We start from the raw sequence: 20962 nt of genomic DNA, 5'->3' as shown, positions 1-20962 counted from the left end.
TTTGTTAAAGTAAATGTTGATGTTTTACTTAAGTTTATATTTAAGAATATAGACGTTAAACATAAAATATAAAAAATAACAATTTTGATAATTAGAAATACATTTTATTAGTTACACTAAACTTAAATTGAAACTAATTGCACTGATACAACAAAATTTCAATAAAAAGCATTAATAAAAACAATTAAAGTTTGAATTATATGGTGGTTTGAGGCTAAAAACTAAAAAAAAGCATAAATGGTATAATTCAAGTACTATACCTTAATGGGTCTTTTGAAAAATTCATAAACAATTAACATTTTATCAACCATTGTATATTAATGGACTGCTGTTACTTTGAGATATATATATATTTCTATTTGTTTTTATAGTCTTATTTAGACTTTTGAGGTCAAGATTTTTCAAATATTCATGTTAATAAAAATACTTACTAGCTTTTTTAAAATTAAAATGTAAAGCAGTGTTATTATATTAACAGTAAGTTAGTTAGAAAGACAAAAACTCTTTAAAAGTTAGCACCACACAAAGTTAAAATAAATTAATTAAGGACTACCTTTAAAGTTTTAAAAACTTACTAAAGCAAGCAAACAACTTATAACTATAAAATAAATGAAAATAATAAAGAATTGTATTACATACTAAAAAACTAAAGATTTTGCAAGCTTACTTGAAATATAACGGTTTGTTTTAAATATTTTAAAATAAAAAGTGTTAATCAAGAATTAAATTACAAGTTATTACAAATCCAAAGTTTGCACTGAAGTTTTATACTAATGTATTTATTCTTAATAAATATATGATTAATAAAATATTTTATAGTCCTTTGTTGAAATAAACCCTGTCAATTTTGCTGTCGACTCTTTTAACCTGTTCTTGAACTCCAGCTTCCAAGGAACTTGTTTTCAGTGAACTGAGCAACAATTATTAATTTAAGTTGTAATCATAAGTAACACTTTGAAAACTTTCTAATATTCTATGGTTTTCCGATAACTACAACGACAACGATTTTACATATTTTTATTTTTAAACAACAAAAATTTTATTGTACAAACTTATTGTGTACAACATAAACGTTACGCATAGAAGATAATCATTTTAGTTTGATCTAATTCAAACAGCAACGTTTATATATTTGTGTGTTTCAATTAAAAAAGTACAATTTAAAAACAAACCTTTCTTGGGGGAAAAAGGCGCAGCACAGTGGTGTTGCGAAACAGGAGCTGAAAAACAAAAAAATTAAAAAAATATATTTGGAAACCTTATTCATCAAAAAAAAACTCACAAAAATCCGACTAGAAAGACTAGGATTGGTAGATTTAAGTAAGGACGTTTCTGTAAAACAAACAAAATTAAACTTTTGTATTGATAAATATTTGTTTATTCATAAATTAGTCAACCAATATGATTTTTGTTACTAAAATGTTTGTTTAAATCTTTAAGTAAAACTGACCTTCAGTAATTCTTTTGTGTACTTTTTTTCCATTATTATGGGTGGAATAACTGTTGAAAAAAAAAAAAAAAGTTTAATAAATGTCAATATAATTTTTTTATTTGAACTTAATAAGGTTTAAAAAGTTCTGCTATTCATCATTTGACATAGCTTTTGTTTATTTAAATCGTTTTTTTGTGACTAGTTTATTAAAACTGAATAAGAGTTCGAACATTCAGTAAAATCATGATAAGTAAGAAATTTATGCCTATAAACAAATTAATTTAAATGTTTTTATTTATCTTAAAATTTAAAAGTACATATTAAACTAACGATAAAACGTAACTACACGAAAATCTATAAAAACCATAATATTATAAAACAAAATTTTAGTTTTTAAATTACTCTACAAACTATTAAACAAAAAAATTACAATTATTAATAATAAAACCAGTATATTCAAGTTTTGACTATTTGTTTGAATCAAAAATCAAACTTGACTTTTTTATTTGTTTCATTTATTTGTAGTAAGTACGTAAAAATTTCTGTTGAAACCCTACTCAACAAAACTTGACTTTTTTATTATTTAATTTAAACATTTTCAATGGATAAACATTAACAAACTCCAGGAACAACCATGAAGTTCTATTAAAACAACTTGACTTATTCATTAACGAATAACAAATACATTCCTAGTACAACCATATATATTCTACTCCAGTGCTTCTGAACCTTTTTGTAGTGGCGGAACCCTTTTCCAAAGTTCAACTTTTCCGCGGAACCCATAATTTTAATTTTACATAAAATATTTAATTAAATAAATGTTCTTTTTTAAATTTCGAAACGCTTCGCGGAACCCCTGAGAGGCGTCGCGGAACCTTATTTCAGAAGCACTGTTCTACTCAAAAAAATTTGACACACATTCCAAGTGCTGCTATAAAAACTGTACTAATTACAACTTGGCTTATTTACATACAGTTATTATAACTTTTTATTTATTTATAACATTTACTAACACATCCCAGGAACTGCCATAGAAATTCTGCTCAACACAACTTGACTTATTGCCGTTTTTGCTGCATTTGAAGAACTTCCTACAATTTCTCCACACTCTGATTTTATTGGGATTCCGTTCTGGATTTCACTGCAAGATTAGTTTTATTTTGAAAAACACAAAACTATAAACTTTAACTTTAAACTATAGTTTTAAAGAACATTGAAGTATTTTTGAATGAAATATTAGTGAGCAACTAACTACATAATCCTTCGTAAATTAATATTTATATAAATAAACGTACTTTGATCGCATCAAAACAATACTTGTACAACTATTTACATAGTATTTACTAAACATAAATTATAAATATAAGGAAAATAAACTTAGATCTCATCAATGGAATATTAATGCAATTAGCGGCAGCCACTGCGGCAAAAGGAACAAATCTTGCTACTAATGGGGGCATTTTCTGTAAAACAATATACTTTGTTCTTTTTCTTCTTAGGATTATAAATTTGTAATAAAGTGTTACTTAAAATAATTATATATAGTAGCTCCAAAATTGTTAAAAGTTTGATTTGTTTACTCTCAATAAACAAGAAATAGTACGATTTTGAGATTTGCCGTTATAATTCTAATCAAATATTTCGCTGTTTTTTATTGATAAAAATCCTTGGACATAAAAGTTTTGTTATTATAAACATTAAAGTATTTTCAGAGCTAATTAATGTTCAATTGTTATTCTATTTAAAAAAAAGAAAAATTTTCTAAAAGAGATCGGTCTATAAAGTTTATTTAAATTTTTTTTAATCAAATGGAAAATACCAACAGTGAAGTCGTAAATGCAACAAAAGCTAAAAAGCTACTTATATGTTATATAATGTGTTTAACGAATTTATATGTTTTAGTAAATTCTAATTGATTTTGTATAAGATTTGAGTTTTTTAATATCAATAATAATACTTTATTCAAACTTTAGCTAAAACAAAGAAAGTATATTTGAACTTGCATAAGGTAAAACATAAATTACAAATATAAAAAATGTACTAACAATTAACTTGCTTACACTTAAAACCAAGGATAAACAAGTTTTAAATACCATATTATTACGTCATAAACCAAAACATTGTTACGTCACAAACCTTAGCAGCTCTTTTAAGTGACAAGGCTGTAATAACTGCCCCCGATGTAGCTGCTACGTACACTTGGGCCAGTTTTCTGTGAAAAGGAATGTTACTTGTAATAATTTTTAAAATATTGTTTTTGGTTTTGATATAATATATTCCTTTTTTAAGTAAAAAGTATCAGTCTCAAGTAAAAATTTTTCTAAACGTTTATATTGCTTAAAAACCTTCTTGAAATTTACTTAGATTTCTCAGATGAACTTTACATTTTTTAAAAAACTGTAAGTCACTAAAATATGAGTTTTCGTTTTTAAAACACGTTTAATTGTTAAAATTACTTAATTCTTAGGGCATGTTGTTTTTGTAAAAACATTAACAATACTTGTTTTTTTTTTAAACGAAAACTTTTTATACTAATAAAATGTTGAGGTTTTTTAAATTGATTCTATAAATAAAACTACGTTTCTGTCTGTAGGGCCCTTTAACTGTAATTTAAATATGAAAACTTAAGATGAAATAGCAAGATGATAAAAAGTATGATAACTTTATAACAACAAAATAAACAAACTCGGTAGAAATATCAGCGTCTCCACTTCTATTAGTGTAATTAATTCCTGCATTAAAATATTGTTAATTAGTATTTGTTTGTTTTAAATATATTAAAAAAGCTAAAACAACTAATTCATACGTTCATTAAAATAATGGTCATTGATATTAATTTTTTTCAAAATATACAAAACAAACAAACAAACAAATAATAATAAACTAACTAATTCCTGCATTAATTACATTATATATTTACATTTATTGATTTTAGATATAAAAAAAAAATTTAACAATCACTAACTAATATCTGCTTAATCATTAATTTTTAAGATAAAAAACACAATGATTAATTGATACCTGCATTAAAATATAAGTAATTAATTTAGTTTTAAATTTTAAGATAAAAAACACAATAATCAATTGATACCTGCATTAAAAGATTGATTGAACCACTGCCAAAATATAACTGCTGGAGTTGATCTGTTTTAAGAAAATATCATATTTATTAAAAAAAACAAAATCAAATAAACTAGGTGCCACTTAAGTTATTGAAGGTAAAACATTTATTTATGTTTTAAACTAGTTGTGTGCTCTAAAAACAGTTTTATTTTGGATTTATATTGATTAATAACTTGGACTTGATAATATTTCAAAAGTTTAGAAAATTAACAAAATGTTTTTGTTAGACTTCGACTTAATTTATACGTATCACATTTGTCTCTTTAATGTATATACGTTATTTAGTTTTTTTTAAAATAAAGTGTATGTATTAAAGAGACAGTTATTAATAAACGTAATGCATATTATAAAAAACCTTACTATTTAAAGCTTAAAATCAGTAAAAAAAGTTGTTTATAATAAAAAAACAAACTCGTAAAAAGCAGCATACATACATTTATAGCTGGTAATAAAAATTATGCATTAAAACAGTAAAAAAGCAAGTTGTGTTAATTTAAAGAAAAAAAGATGTGTAGAAACCAAGTTATAAATATATAATTAACTAACTTATAGAAAAATAGCGCAGATCAAGTTACAGCTGAAACTTTAACGAAAATGAAAATTAAAAACAACACAAAAACGAGCTAAATAAAAAAACAAACATGTGTATAATAGTAAATAAATATATAATAAACAAACTTGTAAAAAGCAAGCATGCAACCAGATATAAGCATGTTAGCTGGAACTATCGCACTCATTCTGCCCAAGAAGAACATTTTCTCCTAAAAATAATAACAATATGATTAACTATAATATAATTGATTACAATTAGCTGGTACTATAGCACCAATTCGTCCTAAAAAAGAACACCTTTTCCTAAAAATAATAAATAACAAAAACAATAATTAATAAACAAATGCAAAAAAAATCATTTGAAGATAAAAGATAATATACTTGGTATCTGGTTGAAAATAACAAACAACATTTTAAATCAAAAACAAACAAATAAATAAGATGACAACTAACCTCGGTATCGTAATTAATAAATGTAAAAAATAGTTAAATAAAAACAAGAAAATTACTAAACGCAACAGCAATTTTGTATCAGGGTAAAAAACACAAACATGTAAGTAAACGTTTGTTATGATAGTTTTTTTAACTGCCTTATATTAGTTGATTTTAAGTAGAAATTAAATTAATAAATGATAATTTAAACAAACCTGAGTATCAAGATTAAACGAGCAGTCGTATTATGAATAATACTGTCTAAACTTTAAAAGTAAAAATATAGATAATTTCTTAAACAAAGAACTACCTTAGTATCGGGGTGAAACGCGCTGTCATATCTGTATTTCGCCCTCCATAAGTCATTTTCAGTTACTCCTTGGGGGGTTTTACCCATCCTAAAAAAATAGTTGAGATTTGTTTCCAATTAGGTTAATCTTAGCAAATACTTTACCACACCTGGTAGCTTACAAATTCTAAAAAACTGAATTTAACTTATTTTACTTCGTATAAGCTAGTGTTAGTAAATTGGTTGTTATCTTAATATCAGAAGTTGCACTTAGTATTATAAGGAAGAAAATTTAATATAAAAGTTACTGTGATTTTTATTGTTTTTTTAAAAACGGTTCTAAATAGTACTTTAAAAACATTTTTATTTATTTGTTTATTTAGACTAACATATGCTGTTCGACAAGTTCTTTTGCATTATCCAAATCTTTTGAAGTCAGTAGTAGGTTTAACGGGTTTGTCACTGAAAAAATAAAACATTATTATAATGTATTTAACAAAAAAGTTTTATCATACTTTGACGTCGCTTTATAAAAGATGTCTACAATTTACATTTAAAATATTCCAATATTTAAACAAAAAAGTTTACGTTTTTAAAGAAAGCTAACCAAGAGTTTATTAAATTTCAGTTATTTAAAACAGTTTTACATAAAAATAAATAATATTTTAAGCTTTTTTTTATATGCGTCAACTGATAAATAATAAGAATAACAGTAAAGTATTTGTGCAACTAGAACTTAAATAAATTGTTTAAAATCTTAGATTATTTTCTTAAATAAGTATTAGAGGTATCTATACATTTTATTTTTTTCTTAGTGCTGATAAAATATTAATCATATGTGTTATACATTTTATATAAACAAACTTACTTTTAAATCACTTTTATAAAAAATTTATTTTTTTTCTATGTAGAAAAAGATAAACTGCGTAAAATAAAAGCCTATAAAACTTTATTCTCACCAAATAGAAAATGCTTCGCTCTCCCCAGATAAGTATTTTGGTCCCATTTCGGCTTTGATAAGTCGACTTTGTCCATAATTATTTAAAATAGTTTAAATTAATTTTAAAAATTGTTAAGTTCTACGATAATTAGATAGATAGTAGATTTTTAAACACTTTCATACAGTATACTGTTATAAATAACAAACAAGATAACCTTATTTATTATAAATTAAAGTACAACTGTGGCCATGAAAACATGTTTAAACTTTGTGAAAAACAATAAAATGTGTTAAGATTGTTATTTTATAACTACTTTTAAAGATTTTTTAAAATTAACTATAGCATACTTATAAGACAATAAAAATTTTAAATATTAAAAGGAATTCATATATATTATGCTAAAAGTTTGTTGCATAACTCTAGCTGTTTAAAGTATATTTACTACACAGAACCCAATACAAAATGTTTAAACCAGTAAGTAAAATAAAAACGTAAAGATTTTGTTTCATTAAAGGTTAGTTTTTAAAAAGTTATTTAAAGCTTGGAGCTAAAGTTTGTGTAACTAAAACAAAAAAGCTTTATACTTGTTTGAATTTTTTTGTATATTATTACTAAAATGTTTCAGTAAATTTTTCATGTTATAACTTAATTTTGAATAACCATCTTATGACAAATTTTCAAGTAATTTAAATTCATAGTTTATACTGCATAAGTTTTTTATTAATTCAAGCTAATCTAAAAGCAAAATTAAACTAAAAACATCTCTTTAGTAAAACGTACACTTAAACTAGCTGTTCAACTATGTAGGACATTACAGACTGCAATTCAAACTAGAAATTTTACTGCTTTTCAAAAATGTTAGTCGGTAATTAAACTAGCTGTTATGTAATATAACTGTATTGCCGCTTAAAATAGAAAGCAATCAAGTAGTAAATGATTAACTGATCGACTGAGTTTTTAAGTGGTATACTTCAATACAAAAGCAAACTATTTTTCAAAAGTTAAAAAAATATAGCTGTAAAATGTTTATTGTTTAAGCTAGTTAAACTAAAACATAAAAATGTGGATATGTATAAACATTTTATTTTTAAGTTAAACAAAAAAAAATAAACAAAATGTTTACAAGTAGAGTTGCTTCTCAATAAAGAAAGTACTTTTACTTTATCTGTTTAAAAACGTTGTATAAAAGTTTAAAAATAAAGTTGACTGTTGCATAAATTGCTACTTGTGTACATTGAAACAAGAAACATTTTTAAACTCTGTAAAATATTTTTTATTTTTTAAATAACTGCTTTATAAGCTTTGTCGTTTAAAACACATTCATTAAATTTTGTTTAGTAAAATAGTAGTATATAATTAAATAAGTACTACATAGCAAAGTTTTTGTTTTAGTCATTTGAAATTTGTAAATTAGAATGCAAACTTAACTAATAGTAATTCCAACGTACTTATCAATTGTCTCATTTGTGTTTTTTTCTTTTTTTTAGCAAATCATTTGGAAATTATGATCATTAAGCATATTTACATGTTTATCCTTTAATGTTATCAATTTGTTGAAGGAGTAAACTTATTTTTATTTTGTAACTTTTTTGCAAGAATTGTTTTGTTTTTATAGTATAAAAGTATTCCTTTTAAAAATTCTCACTGGCTTTATAGCATTTAGAGAATATTTTTAGAGTAAGATTACGTAGAATAAAATAAAAACTTTTTGAAAAGTAAAGAAAGCTATTAAAACAAAAATTATGCAAAAGGTTTTCAGGATATTAGCTTACTTTATTTTAGCTTTACAAAAGCTTTTTAAAACTACGTTTTATAAGTCTATTAAATTTTAATGGAACAAAAGTTTTTAAGTTTAACTGTGTAAAACAGTCCTAACAAAAATACTAACATAAAAAATATTTACAGAACAATAAACAATTTTATCAGAACTAAAAAAGTATATACCATGTATTACTGATAAAACTGTTTTATTTTTTTGCAAATAATCGTAAAAAAATTACACCAAATTTTTCGAGAAGGTAAAAAACAAAGCTTTTGATCTTATGGTTTAAAAAAAAGTTTTATAGCTTCTTTTTAATTCGTTCGTTGTAAGTTTTTAAACATAAGTTTAAATTTTTGTCCTGGACATGACTTTAAACTGTATCCTGGTGTATGACTCGATAACCGAAAGGTTTTTTCGTACACCAGGTCCTTGGACCAAATATTTGAGCGCTTTTATTTTCGTTCAATAAACAATAGAGTTTTTAATGCTTGCATGGTTTAAACTTTTTAAATAAGTGGTTATGCATTTGCAATAAAATATATATGTTAAAACTTATTCAGAGTTTAGTATAGAGAATTTATAAAAGTATTTTTATTTTAAAAAACTAAATTTCAACTGCTGTAAATAGTAAACAATATAAACTGTTATTATAAATTTATTACTTAATTTTGTACGCTATACTTTCTTGATAAAGTAAAGAAAAAATAAAGAATTTACAAAAACTTAAAGTTTTTTCGTCTCATTATCGTAAAAAACTTTATAGTTCACTAAAGTAAAGCTTTCTGATCATTATCTTTTAATTTTAGCATACTATTTGTCGTTTTATTTAGATATTTAGTTTTTTATATTTATAACGACGTCTTAAGCATTTTAAGTTTGCATATAAAACAATAGTAGAATTCTCAAAGAAGAAATTTATTTGTAATTCTTTAATAAGCTAAATATGGGATTCATATGAACTAGTTGATTTAAAAGAAACGTTTCTGTTAAACAATTATTTGATATAAAAGTATTTAATTTACGATTTAACTCTGTATTAAATAACGTTTCATACTTTGTTAAACTGTTTATACTTAAAATAGCTGACTTAATTATTAATGTTGTAAATTACTTTTTATTCAATTTTTTTTAAACAGCGTTTAAACTAAGTAAAGTTTGTCTAAGTTTAATACAAGAGCGTTCTGTGATCATTTTTTCAAAAATGTATTTTAAAATAAACTTGATAGTTTAATTAAAAAGTGCAAAACATATTCGAAGTTAAGTTTATTCAATAAACGTAATACGATAAAACGATAACGTTTTAAAAACAAGACGACTACAAAATAAAGTTTAAAAAAGGAAGACTTCGACCGGTACAATAACACAAAACAACTTATTAGAACTCTTTGTAATTTCCAAAAGATATATAATTAACAAAACAAATTATTTAGTGCAAATTCCGCACATGTAGGGGCATCTTGGCTGCACGATGTAAGCGTATCTGCTGGTGTCACTACAATACCCCTGTCCGCTCCAAAGCTCGCATTTCGTTTGTTTCTTTCCGCTGCAGCTGGTAGCCGGGCTTTGGTCGTCGTCTACACAGTCTGTTGAAAAATATCATTTTACAAAACTTTATTAAAAGTTATATATTCAAAAACTGTTTGTAAGCTGAAAAATATATCACATATAATTTTTACAAATTACAGTTACTAGTTTGTAGAAAGTGGTTATTAAAGCGTTAGTTCTAGATTCGCGATGTTTCGTTTATATGTTTTAAATTGGCAAAAAACAAACTTAAATTATAAATATAAGAATTAGGACTTAAAAAATATCGCAACTAAAGTCCGTCAAAAATTCAAAAAGATACAAAATAACTTTTATTTGTTAATATATATTTGTGTATTAAGAATTTTGTACACTTATGACTTTTCATAGACTATTCAAATAAAAAATCTCTATAAGTCAAACTACATATTTTACAAAACTTTAAAGTTTGCGCTTGTTTATGGTAAACAGAGGTGAAATACAGCTGTACGTTTACCCTAGGGTAACATTCAACATAAATTATATTAACAAATTCACTTATAAATTTGTACAAATTCGCGAAAATTGTTATCACTAGTTGCTTTTATAAGAGTTTTTTTTATTCAATTTTGGAAAATGAATTCCACGTGTAAATGAGTTTACAAAAAGTAAAGTTTCTAACTACAAAAATCTTAGTTGGTTTTTATTGTTTATCTGAAATAGACGATATTTATATAACTACTTTTTGGTAAAAATCGATTAATGTAACTTATTTTACTCTTTTGGTACTCTTTAAGTTGTTAAGGTTAAAAGTTTTGTTGTGAAAAAACTTAAAGTTATACTTTTAAATGTTACAAAAGTTATAAATTAAATGTTTGTGCAATATACTAAAAACGAAAACAACAATTTAAGTAGTTATACAAACAAGTTTTAAAAATAAATTTTCTCTAGATTTTTAACTTAGTGATTACTCAAATAAACTTTAAAAGCTTCACTTTATCGCAATTGATGCTTAATTTGAAATACTTACTTTTTATCTTTAAAAATGATAAACAAGGAATATTTAACTGTAAATAAAGTAAATGAAAAATATTAAAAGGTAATAAAAGTTTTTATTAAAGTTGCTTATGATTTATATTAATACCATATATACTTAACAAATTTTACTTCAACTCTAAATTTAATTAAAATTTTGTTCAAAATAACAAAAAATAAATGTATTAAAAACAACACTAACCCACACAAACAGATCCTCCATTTCCGGTTTTTCTCGCCAGTCCCTGACCTTCAGGACACGTGGTGGGGTTGTCGTGTCCGTCACCACTTACAATCGAGCATACCAGGGCCAATAGTGCGAAAGTGAATAAAACCTTCATTTTTTGTGCTTGTCTTCCGTCGGTTACAAAACTTCTGAATATTGATTTCAACTTCAGAGATTATATACTTGATATCTATCTTGACCTGAGGGCATCTGATTTTTTCGGATGGCGCAATATTTTGAACAAATTTTGAATTTACAACGATGGTGCAATGGTACAAGTTATATGATGTTTTAATAAATCTGTGTTTTGTTGTTGTTTTGCACACGTTTTGATATAACTATTTCCGTTGATTAGTGCAATATTTTTCACTACACAGTTTACAACTGCTTCAGCTTGATTTTAATTTAGCATTCTGTCAAGACAACCGGATTTGTCAAAGTTGAAACGAAAACGATTTAATCTTGATTTTATTTTTTGTGTAGACTTAATGTACGCAAAAATAATCTTACTGTTTAAATATTGTTAGCTTTCATGCTATCACTAGTACCTCATCTATTCACACTGCTTTATACACAATGTTTTTTTATAAGAGTAACTTTATTTACTGTAAAACTCACGATATATGTTTTTAAAATCTTGTTTAAATGCAATTTTTCATAACATAATTTAGTCAAAATTTCTAGTGAATGTAAATAAATAATAAGTTAAACTAGTTAAAGCAGTATCTTTATTATATATATAAAATTATAAGTTCTGTAAAGTATTATTTGTCGTGAATTTAAATTCAATCTACCTGTACAAAGTAGAATTTAATTTAAATTTAAGTAACTTAAATGTAATTTCTTCGAGTAACAAAAGCTTATATAACAACAAACATTTGATTAAGAAACTTTTAGTTCAAGAAATTTAAATGATTTAAATCAGTGGTTAATTAATTTTTGTTGTAGTAAACTTTATATAACTTTTTAAACCAGATTTGCAACAGACTTTTCAAAAAAATGTTTTAAATTGTTCAAACACACATTTTATGTTAGACAATATAGTACAAATTCATACTAACAATTATTACAAATTTAGACATAAACACCTATTCTTTAAAAATAAGTTAGTTAAGTAAACATTAATGCGTAACTGATATGTTATTTGTCTATTAATAAAATATGCACATTTGAAACATTTTTATTGACGATATTGAATGAACTTGCCCAGATAATTAAAGGGCAAGTTATTTCGGTATACAGTGAAATATTAGAAACATGATATTATGTAAAGGGAATTTAAGTTTAACCTTTAATAACATATCGTCACGATAAAACTGATATTTAGTTTTTTTTCTACTCGTAAAACTACGACACAACAAATTAAAAATGAGATTGTTTTTAGAGTGTAACAAATTTCATATATTTTCGTATGTAATAATTTTGGACTACATAGAAATTTTTTTAAAGGCTTCAAGTAATAGTAAACCAAATGGTTTTGCTAACTATGATTAGTTGTAGTTTTAATTCAACTTATTTAGTAGTCCAAAGTCCATCGTTTTTAACTTATACAAAAAACTTTAAAATCAATCTTTCAATATTTTGGCGCAATATATCTGATATATCATACAATTTTAACCTCAGGGTAAAAACACCTACAATATACCATTTTTTGAAGAAAAATTGTTATTAGAATATGAACTGAAAAATAGTTAAAATGTTTAATTTACTACTTAAATGTTTAACAACGTTACAATTAAAAACTATTAAAAAAAACACTTATTTTCTACTGAATAAAGTTTTTAGTTTAAATAAGAAAACTGAAATATTCACTGATAAAAGATTATTTTTAATTGAAGTTTATAATTTCGTTACCAGTTACTGTCCAGTTTAAATGGCTTTTAAAACAGTACTGATTTAAATTAACTTAATATTAACTTAAATGCTCGCTTTAAGAGGAAAAGTTATTGAAAAAGTGCATTACACAAGACAGAAGTAACAATAAGTTGAAATCGTGTGTATAACAAAAACATAAAATAAGCCGATCAAAGTTGATAAAATCGCAAGTGATATCAATTTTATTCGTATTAAATTTGACAACTCAAAGTTGTGTGTAGCCTAATAACATTGAAATGATTTAATTTATGAAAGTTTAATGTGTTGCACCATCGATAAAAACTGATAAATCGTTTCAGACTTTCATCTAGCAACAAAGTTTTGTGTGTATTACAAAAACACAAAATACTGATTTAATCAGATTTAATACTTTTTCAATATATTGCATCACATAAGCAAAATAAAAACTAGCTTGTTTGCTAATAAAAAAATATCAAATTAAATATGATTAATAATTTTAACTCTTTAAATATTTACACGCAAGTTACTTTTTTGTATTTAATCTAATTTTAATTTGCTTAAAATCAGTATTAATGTTTGATTCAGTTACAATTTATTTTAAAGTTTGTTTTGAAATATCCTATGACATTGCACACCAACGTTTTGTGCACACAAAATTTTAACCACTAAATTTTTATTATCTTCAGGACATTTTTAAAAGTTTTGCACCATTAGAGTTCTTTTTCAATAATAATTTAGCGATTTCTACAACAAACATTTTTAGATTATACGATCTTTTAATTTTAAATAGGATGCGACCCATAAAAAAAGAAATTGTGGCCCACAAATGAATTTTTTTCTAAACTTGCACTAGTTATTCAAACTAGTTTAATTTAAAATTTTTTGCTTAAATCACAATTCTACATTTAACTATAAATGTAGGTTACAATATTTTGGCGCAATATATGTAATACTTCATACAATTTTGACCTCAGGGTAAAAACACCTACAATATACCTCTTCTTTAGAGAAGAATTTCAAAAAAGCTCTGTTGTAAACTGTTCTTACGATTTGAATTAAAAAACAATGAAAATATTAAATTTAATGCCTAAATGTTTAATAACGTATAATACGAAACTAGTAAAATGAAAACACAGTTTTTTACGCAATTGATTTTTTAGTCAGCTTAAAATAAATTGAATAATTTACTCGAAAAAAACATTTTTGGATGAAGATAATAATTTTGTTACGAGCTAAAATCACTTTCTAGTTTATACGGCTACTGATTAAATTAATATTAGCTTAATTGCACGCTTTAAGAGGAAAAGTTATTGAAATACTGCAATACACAAAGTAGGAGCAACAATAAGTTTAAACTGTATGTATAACAACATAATATAAGCCGATTAAATTTGATAAAAGCAAAAAATATATCATTTACATTTGAAACAATAATTTAAAATTGTGTCTAACCTGACAACAAAAGTTAGTTGTCAAAATTGAAAGTATTGCACCATCGATTAGATTGATAAATCGTCCTAAACATTTATCTAGCAAGAAAACATTATGTGTGTAATACGACAATCCAAAATACTGATTTATCAGATTTAATATTTTTTCAGTAGATTGCAACACAGAAGCCAAATAAAATCTAGCTTGTTTGCTGAAAAAAAAGTACTTGAATAATTTTAGTTGCTTTTGTTTTTACACATAAACTACTTGTTGTTTTAAAGATAACTTATTTATTTAAAATAAGTATTGAAGTTTTATTCAACTAAATTATACTTTGAACCTATCTTATGCATGTTGCACACCAAAATTTAAACACATCAAAATTTTATGCAAACCAAAGTTTTATGCACACCAAAATTTTATGCAAACCAAAGTTTTATGCAAGCCAAAGTTTTTTGCACACCAAAATTATATGCAAACTAAAAATTATTTATGCACACCAAAAATTTTATTTACTATATTTTACCCAATTTAGCACATTTTAGAAAATGTTGTACAAACTATTTAACTTTTAGAGTTTTTTTTAACGGGATTCAACCCATTAAAAGTAAAAATTTGACCCGCGAACATTTATATTTGGCCCTCAAAAAAAAGGCTAAATATTCCGAGGTTTTAAAATAAAAGACAAAAAAAGCCTTGATACAACTTTCGGGAATGTTTTTTGAAATTTTCATTAAATATGATGAAGTTTGAAATGAAGAGTACAAACTAAAACTTCATGGTTTACTTTTATTATACAATTATGTTATACTTCAAGGTTTATATTTATCTTTTGTATTTTTTTCATCGGTTTAATAAAATCATCAGAAGTCGTTATGTTTGAAATTTAAGTTTTAACAGTTGTGTTTACTATCAACTTATGTATACCTAGTTCAAACCATTTTTTTTGAAATTCTAGACTAAAAACTTTATATACATAAAAAAGCAAACATTAAGCAAGTCATACTTTATTTTCATACAACAAAATTACCAATTATAAAAACAAAACACTTTACAAAAGTTAAAATAATCAGCACAATTTCAAGAAACTATGAAAAAAAAACATTATCTTAACGTTTTTCAAAAAAAAAAAAACAAAAAAAGATTTTTTTAATACTTCTTTTTACATTGTTTTTTTTACCAGTAAATGTTAAGTTGTCTTTTTAACACTTTTCACAAGTGAACATGCACATGGGTTGCACGAAGTAAGCCCACTTGTTGTCATCTTCACAATATTTCTTCATCTTGTACTTCTGGCACAACGTCAGTTCCTGCCCTCTAGTGTCGCAACCCATACTCCTTGTCGGGTCTTCTGGTTTGCAAGCTGGTAAAATAATTAAATTTAAAATTATGAGCATTTTCCTGTACAGTTTACATATTTGAGGTGTTGGTGTAAACTTTTGTTTTGTAAGTTTATAAGGTTTGCAAGCTGCACTTTTTTTTTAATAAATTAAGAAAAAAAGTTTAAAAATTATGAGTTGATAATATTTTTTTAGTTATCAAACTAAGGTGTTGATAAAAACATCTAACACCTAAAACATAAATTTTTGAAGTTTATGTTTTAACAAAAACGAATAAAAAGATCTAAAAAAGTTTTCTGTTTGTTTTCTTAGTTTACTTTTAAGTTTTTGAATTGAATAAAAAGTTAAACGTATTACTTTTACTTGTCTCAGACATTTAAAGCTATTATTTGAAATAACATATTGAAACTATAAAAGTTCATGCTTTCTGAGAAATAAAACTTATATTAATTTAATCCTACACATCTTGATACTCAAAACTAAGTCTTTAACGAGCTTATGCAGAATTTAAAAGAATGAATATTTTTTAGAAATATACAATCGTTGAAAGTTATTCATTTCAAATTTTTCATCATTACAAAATTACACTGTAACAAAACAGATACAAGAAAAAATTACTTACGGACGCATTTCTTCTCCGTAGATCCATTTCCGGTCCATTTAACCGCCAGTCCCTGACCTTCTGGACACTCGGTGGGGCTGTCGTGTCCGTCACCGCTTACAATCGAGCATACCAGGGCCAATAGTGCGAAAGTGATTAAAACCTTCATTTTTGTGCTTGTCGTCGGTAAAGTTACTAAACTTATGAATGTTCAGGTTTCGGAGTCAGATGCTTTATACTGAAATTTAATTTGACCCGGGGGCGTCTAGTTTTCTATGATGGTGCAATGTTTTGTGCTACTGTGTCGAAACACAGTGAAAAAAATCATATCTGATTAAGTTTTCATCTTGTGTTGTCGAATTAAATATGATATTCTGTTGCTAGTGAGTGAAATTGTCAGTATTTTTTCTGATGGTGCAATATATTCAGACCTTATTTAGCTACTGTGGCGCAATATCCTGCTCAAATGTCTTGAATCTGATTATATCAGTGTCTTTGTGTGTAGTCGTGCTTCAAATAACAATTTTTTGCGAGCGAAACGTGCAATCCTTTTAATTTTGATAATTCAGCGTTTTAAATTTAAGACTTTGAGTTATTACTTCTAGTACGAAGTGTTGTCAGATAAATTGAAATTTATCAGTTTAAATCGGCTTTTTGTGTTACACAACATTTTTGTTGCTAGAATTTGGTGCAACATTTGTGTATTGACTTATTATTATGTCGTGATGTCATATACAATGACAAATTTAAGTGGCTTTTTACTACATACGACTTTTCTTTGGTGATAATACTAGTACTTGGTGCAGTGAAATTATCAAACTCTGAAATTAGTTTTTGTTAATGTAGTACACACAACTTTATACAAATAATTTTAGCGTTTAAACGAAACTTTTAGTAAAAAAAATCACCCAAAAGTCCAACTACAAACTGCACTTAATTAACAGATTATCATTTTAAAATACTAAGTTTTGTAAGTATAATATTTTAAATAAAAACTTTGCTTTGTTTTCGTTTTCAGACTATTGTTTTAAACAACAAAATTGAAACTAATCATTCCTAATTAAAACGAAATTGAAACATTGTTAATGATTAAAAGTTATATTTTTTCTGCATTATATTTTCAATCATTAAGCAAGTTTTTTTTATCAACTACTATAAACTTTTGTTAAAATAAATAGATTAGAGTCTTTATTTTTCAAAAAACTATACTAACATTAAAAGTTTGTTATTTATGTAAACGTTAAATCAGTTTTTACGTAATAAACTCCACAAAGAATATTTCAATCAGATCGCAACTTATTTTAAAAAAATTGAGTTTAAGCTTCTAAAAACGTAGTTTTTTATGGTATAAAACAAAAAGTTATTATAATTAAGGTTAAAACAAAAATAAAAAAATATAAATTTACAGTTTTCTATTTTGTCATTAGTATTTACTAAAGAGCTTTACTATTGAGCTTGTCTCACGGAACATAAAAATCCAAAATCAAGCTCTGTACACTTTTACCAATATTTTTGTATTTAGTAAATAATAGTTAGGTAATAATAAATAGTTTAGTATTTTAATAACTTTTTACATATAACATGAAAGTTTGTTAACCTAGTACAGTTTGAGCTTAAGTTTGGGAGACACTTTTAAAGTAAAACTTGTACCAAAACGCTAAAATTATTGGAATAAAATAATGTATGTACAATAACAAACACTAATTATAAAATTTGATAATAATAAAATAGCATCGCTACACTAGGTACTAAATTAAGCATTCAATAATGGTGTGTGACATAAAAACCACTAAAATTTGTTATTTAATATGACATCACAACATAATAACAACTTAATACACAAAATATTGCACCAAGTACTAGCAACCATATTTTGTGTAACTTAAAAACACAAACAAAGCCGATTTGAATTGATAAAATTGCAAGTTGTCTTAATACACTTCGTACTAGAAGTAATAATTCAAAAACTTTAATTTAAAAAATGTCAGTATTAAAAAGATTGAGTGGATTGCACTTTTCACTAGCAACAAATTGTTTTTTCTAGTACGACCACACACAAAGGCACTGATATGATCAGATTCAAAACATTTGAGCAGGATATTGCGCCACAGTAGCTAAATCAGGTCTGAATATATTGCACCATCAGAAAAAATACTGATAGTTTCACTCACTAGCACCAGAATATCATATTTAATTCGACAGCACAAGATCAGATATGATTTTTTTACTGCGTTTCGACACAGTAGCAAAAAACGTTGCACCATCATAGAAAAATTAAACGCCCGCGGGTCAAATTAAATTTCAGTATAAAACATCTGACTCCGAAACCTGAACATTCATAAGTTTTGTAACTTTACGGACGACAAGCACAAAAATGAAGGTTTTATTCACTTTCGCACTATTGGCCCTGGTATGCTCGATTGTAAGCGGTGACGGACACGACAGCCCCACCGAGTGTCCAGAAGGTCAGGGACTGGCGGTAAAATGGACCGGAAATGGATCCATGGAGAAAAAATGCGTCCGTAAGTGATAAGTTTTGTTTTTATTTTTTAATTTAGTATACCAAGTTTTCAAAAAATCTTAACTGATTAACTGTAAAACAATGCAATTCGGTTTTTTGAATTTATAAAAATAAGTTTAAATTTTAATTTTGAGGAATAGGACTTTTGAAGTAAATTTAGTTTATCGTGACTGCGTGTAATCCAGAAGTTTGAATTTTTGTAATGTGAGCGTTAAATTTGAAAATATGAAAAAGTAAGAACTTCAAGTTTTAGTATAATTAAAATGATCAAAATAAGCTAAAAAATTTTATTGGTTTTGTAGTATTAACATTATCATATTCGGTTTGTGAAGTACGCTTTTAAAAAGCATATTTTTATAAACAATACCCTTAATTAACAATAACACAAGCAAATTTTCTTTTTATCAAACTTACTCATTTATATTACATTAATACTCTCTCAGCTTGCAAAGTTAGAAACCATCATTTGAGTTTTTTTAAAATAAATATTTTTGATTTTATCACACCTGCTTAGCGTAATGTAAACTTAAAAAACAGAAGTTTATAACAACACCTCAAATATGAAAACTGTACAGGAAAATGCTCATAATTTAAATAAAATATTTTTCCAGCTTGCAAACCTGAAGACCCGACAAGGAGTATGGGTTGCGACACTAGAGGGCAGGAACTGACGTTGTGCCAGAAGTACAAGATGAAGAAATATTGTGAAGACGACAACAAGTGGGCTTACTTCGTTCAACCCATGTGCATGTTCACTTGTGAAAAGTGTTAAAAAAAAATAAACAAATAATATAAAAGTGTAATTTTGATTTTTTGTCTTTGAGTAACGTTAAAATACGGTTTTTTTTTTTTTTGCATAGTTTCTGGAACTGTTTTGATTTTGGCAAAACTTTTTGTGTTTTCATTGCATTCTTGTTGAAAGTAAATAAACTATGACAAGTTTAGTTTTTTGTTTTTTATGTTCATTATTAGTCAAGAATGTTTACCTTAAGCAAATGTAAAAATGGTTTGGATTAGGTTTGTATAAGTTAATAGTAAACACAATTGTTAAAACTTGAGTTTGGAAATAACATCATCTGATAATTTGATTTAACCAATTAAAATAATGGTTACAAAACTTAAAAGTAAATCTCGAAGTAGCTATCAAAAAAAGTGTAGAATAAACTTTCAACTAGTTTAGCCCGTTTTAGATTAAAACAAAGCACAAGCTATAAAAGCTAAAAATAATTAAACAATATATAGAAAGTTTAAAATTAGTTTTGTCTAGTGGTGATATCCCACACTTTATACAACTGTACTCATTTAATTATTAAAAATTATTAAGTTTGATGCAACTTTGAATTAAATGTGTATTTAAGTACTACATTTCAAATAAAAAAATTACAAGGCTTAACGTTTTATTAAAATGTCTTTGTTAAATTAGTTTGTACTAACAGTTTTTGTCTTTGAATACAACTTACTTTAATTAAAATAAAATTTCTGACTAGTAATAAGACAGTTAAGTTTTAAATACTTTTGTTATGAAAAACCTTAGTTAGAACTTTTAAAATCAAACTAAAAGTATTTTATACCTTCTGGCACTGAATTAAAAATTGGATAAAATAAATTTATAAAGATGTCATTCAACTTTGCTAAAACAATAATAAAATCGTAAATAAACTTTTTATACTGTTACAAATACAATATTTTAATTAAAAACTCATTTAATTGTGAGATGTAGTTAATTTTTTTTACTATTTAATTTCTTTTTTAATCACTATTTGTATATAGATACCAGAGAGTTTTATGATCCGCGTATAAATGAATTCATGATTTGGAAACTTTTTTAGGGGTTAAGTTTACGAGATAATTTAATTTTCAGACCGGTCATAATCAACAATTTTCGTGACCCATGTTATTTAAAAAATACAAACTAAAAACATAAAAAAACTTTTGTTA

General features: G+C 25.2%; 3 protein-coding genes and 1 long non-coding RNA gene across 4 annotated transcripts; 1 reads left to right on the top strand and 3 right to left on the bottom strand.

The window, feature by feature from the left end:
* Positions 1-813: 813 nt before the first annotated feature.
* LOC145835613 (sideroflexin-1-like) lies at positions 814-6905 on the bottom strand. The gene is made up of 13 exons (XM_082943287.1): positions 6788-6905; positions 6218-6290; positions 5850-5937; positions 5234-5316; positions 4524-4576; positions 4119-4164; positions 3569-3644; positions 2810-2895; positions 2446-2573; positions 1451-1500; positions 1283-1332; positions 1173-1220; positions 814-910 (listed from the first exon to the last, which is right to left on the bottom strand). Exons 1-13 carry the CDS (start codon positions 6861-6863, stop codon positions 814-816), a joined length of 954 nt encoding a protein of 317 aa, XP_082799413.1. The 5' UTR covers positions 6864-6905.
* Positions 6906-9781: 2876 nt separating this feature from the next.
* On the bottom strand, positions 9782-11439 carry LOC145837048 (uncharacterized). The gene is made up of 2 exons (XR_014369903.1): positions 11272-11439; positions 9782-10114 (listed from the first exon to the last, which is right to left on the bottom strand). It is a non-coding gene; the product is annotated as an uncharacterized LOC145837048 (long non-coding RNA).
* A 4114-nt stretch (positions 11440-15553) lies between these two features.
* Positions 15554-16723, bottom strand: LOC145836071 (uncharacterized). Its single transcript, XM_082943869.1, has 2 exons — positions 16525-16723; positions 15554-15925 (listed from the first exon to the last, which is right to left on the bottom strand). The coding sequence occupies exons 1-2, from the start codon at positions 16670-16672 to the stop codon at positions 15765-15767; spliced, it is 309 nt and encodes a 102-aa protein (XP_082799995.1). The 5' UTR covers positions 16673-16723; the 3' UTR covers positions 15554-15764.
* A 2111-nt stretch (positions 16724-18834) lies between these two features.
* LOC145836147 (uncharacterized) lies at positions 18835-19968 on the top strand. The gene is made up of 2 exons (XM_082943959.1): positions 18835-19025; positions 19636-19968. The coding sequence occupies exons 1-2, from the start codon at positions 18878-18880 to the stop codon at positions 19794-19796; spliced, it is 309 nt and encodes a 102-aa protein (XP_082800085.1). The 5' UTR covers positions 18835-18877; the 3' UTR covers positions 19797-19968.
* Positions 19969-20962: the final 994 nt, after the last annotated feature.

The sequence above is a fragment of the Thalia democratica genome, chromosome 5 (assembly GCF_965202585.1).
Source record: "Thalia democratica chromosome 5, ktThaDemo2.hap1.1, whole genome shotgun sequence".
NCBI lineage: Eukaryota > Metazoa > Chordata > Thaliacea > Salpida > Salpidae > Thalia > Thalia democratica.
The sequence above is the reverse complement of the archived record's forward strand: the minus strand, read 5'-3'. Positions and strand labels throughout refer to the sequence as shown.

Coding starts and splice junctions, on each gene's coding strand:
- LOC145835613 (XM_082943287.1), bottom strand. CDS start 6,863: ATGGACAAAGTCGACTTATCAAAGCCGAAATGGGACCAAAATACTTAT. Junction 4,165..4,523: donor CAATCAATCTTTTAATGCAG/GTATCAATTGAT, acceptor ATTTTAATGCAG/GAATTAATTACACTAATAGA. Junction 911..1,172: donor GCCTTTTTCCCCCAAGAAAG/GTTTGTTTTTAA, acceptor ATTGTTGCTCAG/TTCACTGAAAACAAGTTCCT.
- LOC145836071 (XM_082943869.1), bottom strand. CDS start 16,672: ATGAAGGTTTTAATCACTTTCGCACTATTGGCCCTGGTATGCTCGATT. Junction 15,926..16,524: donor TACGGAGAAGAAATGCGTCC/GTAAGTAATTTT, acceptor TTATTTTACCAG/CTTGCAAACCAGAAGACCCG.
- LOC145836147 (XM_082943959.1), top strand. CDS start 18,878: ATGAAGGTTTTATTCACTTTCGCACTATTGGCCCTGGTATGCTCGATT. Junction 19,026..19,635: donor CATGGAGAAAAAATGCGTCC/GTAAGTGATAAG, acceptor ATATTTTTCCAG/CTTGCAAACCTGAAGACCCG.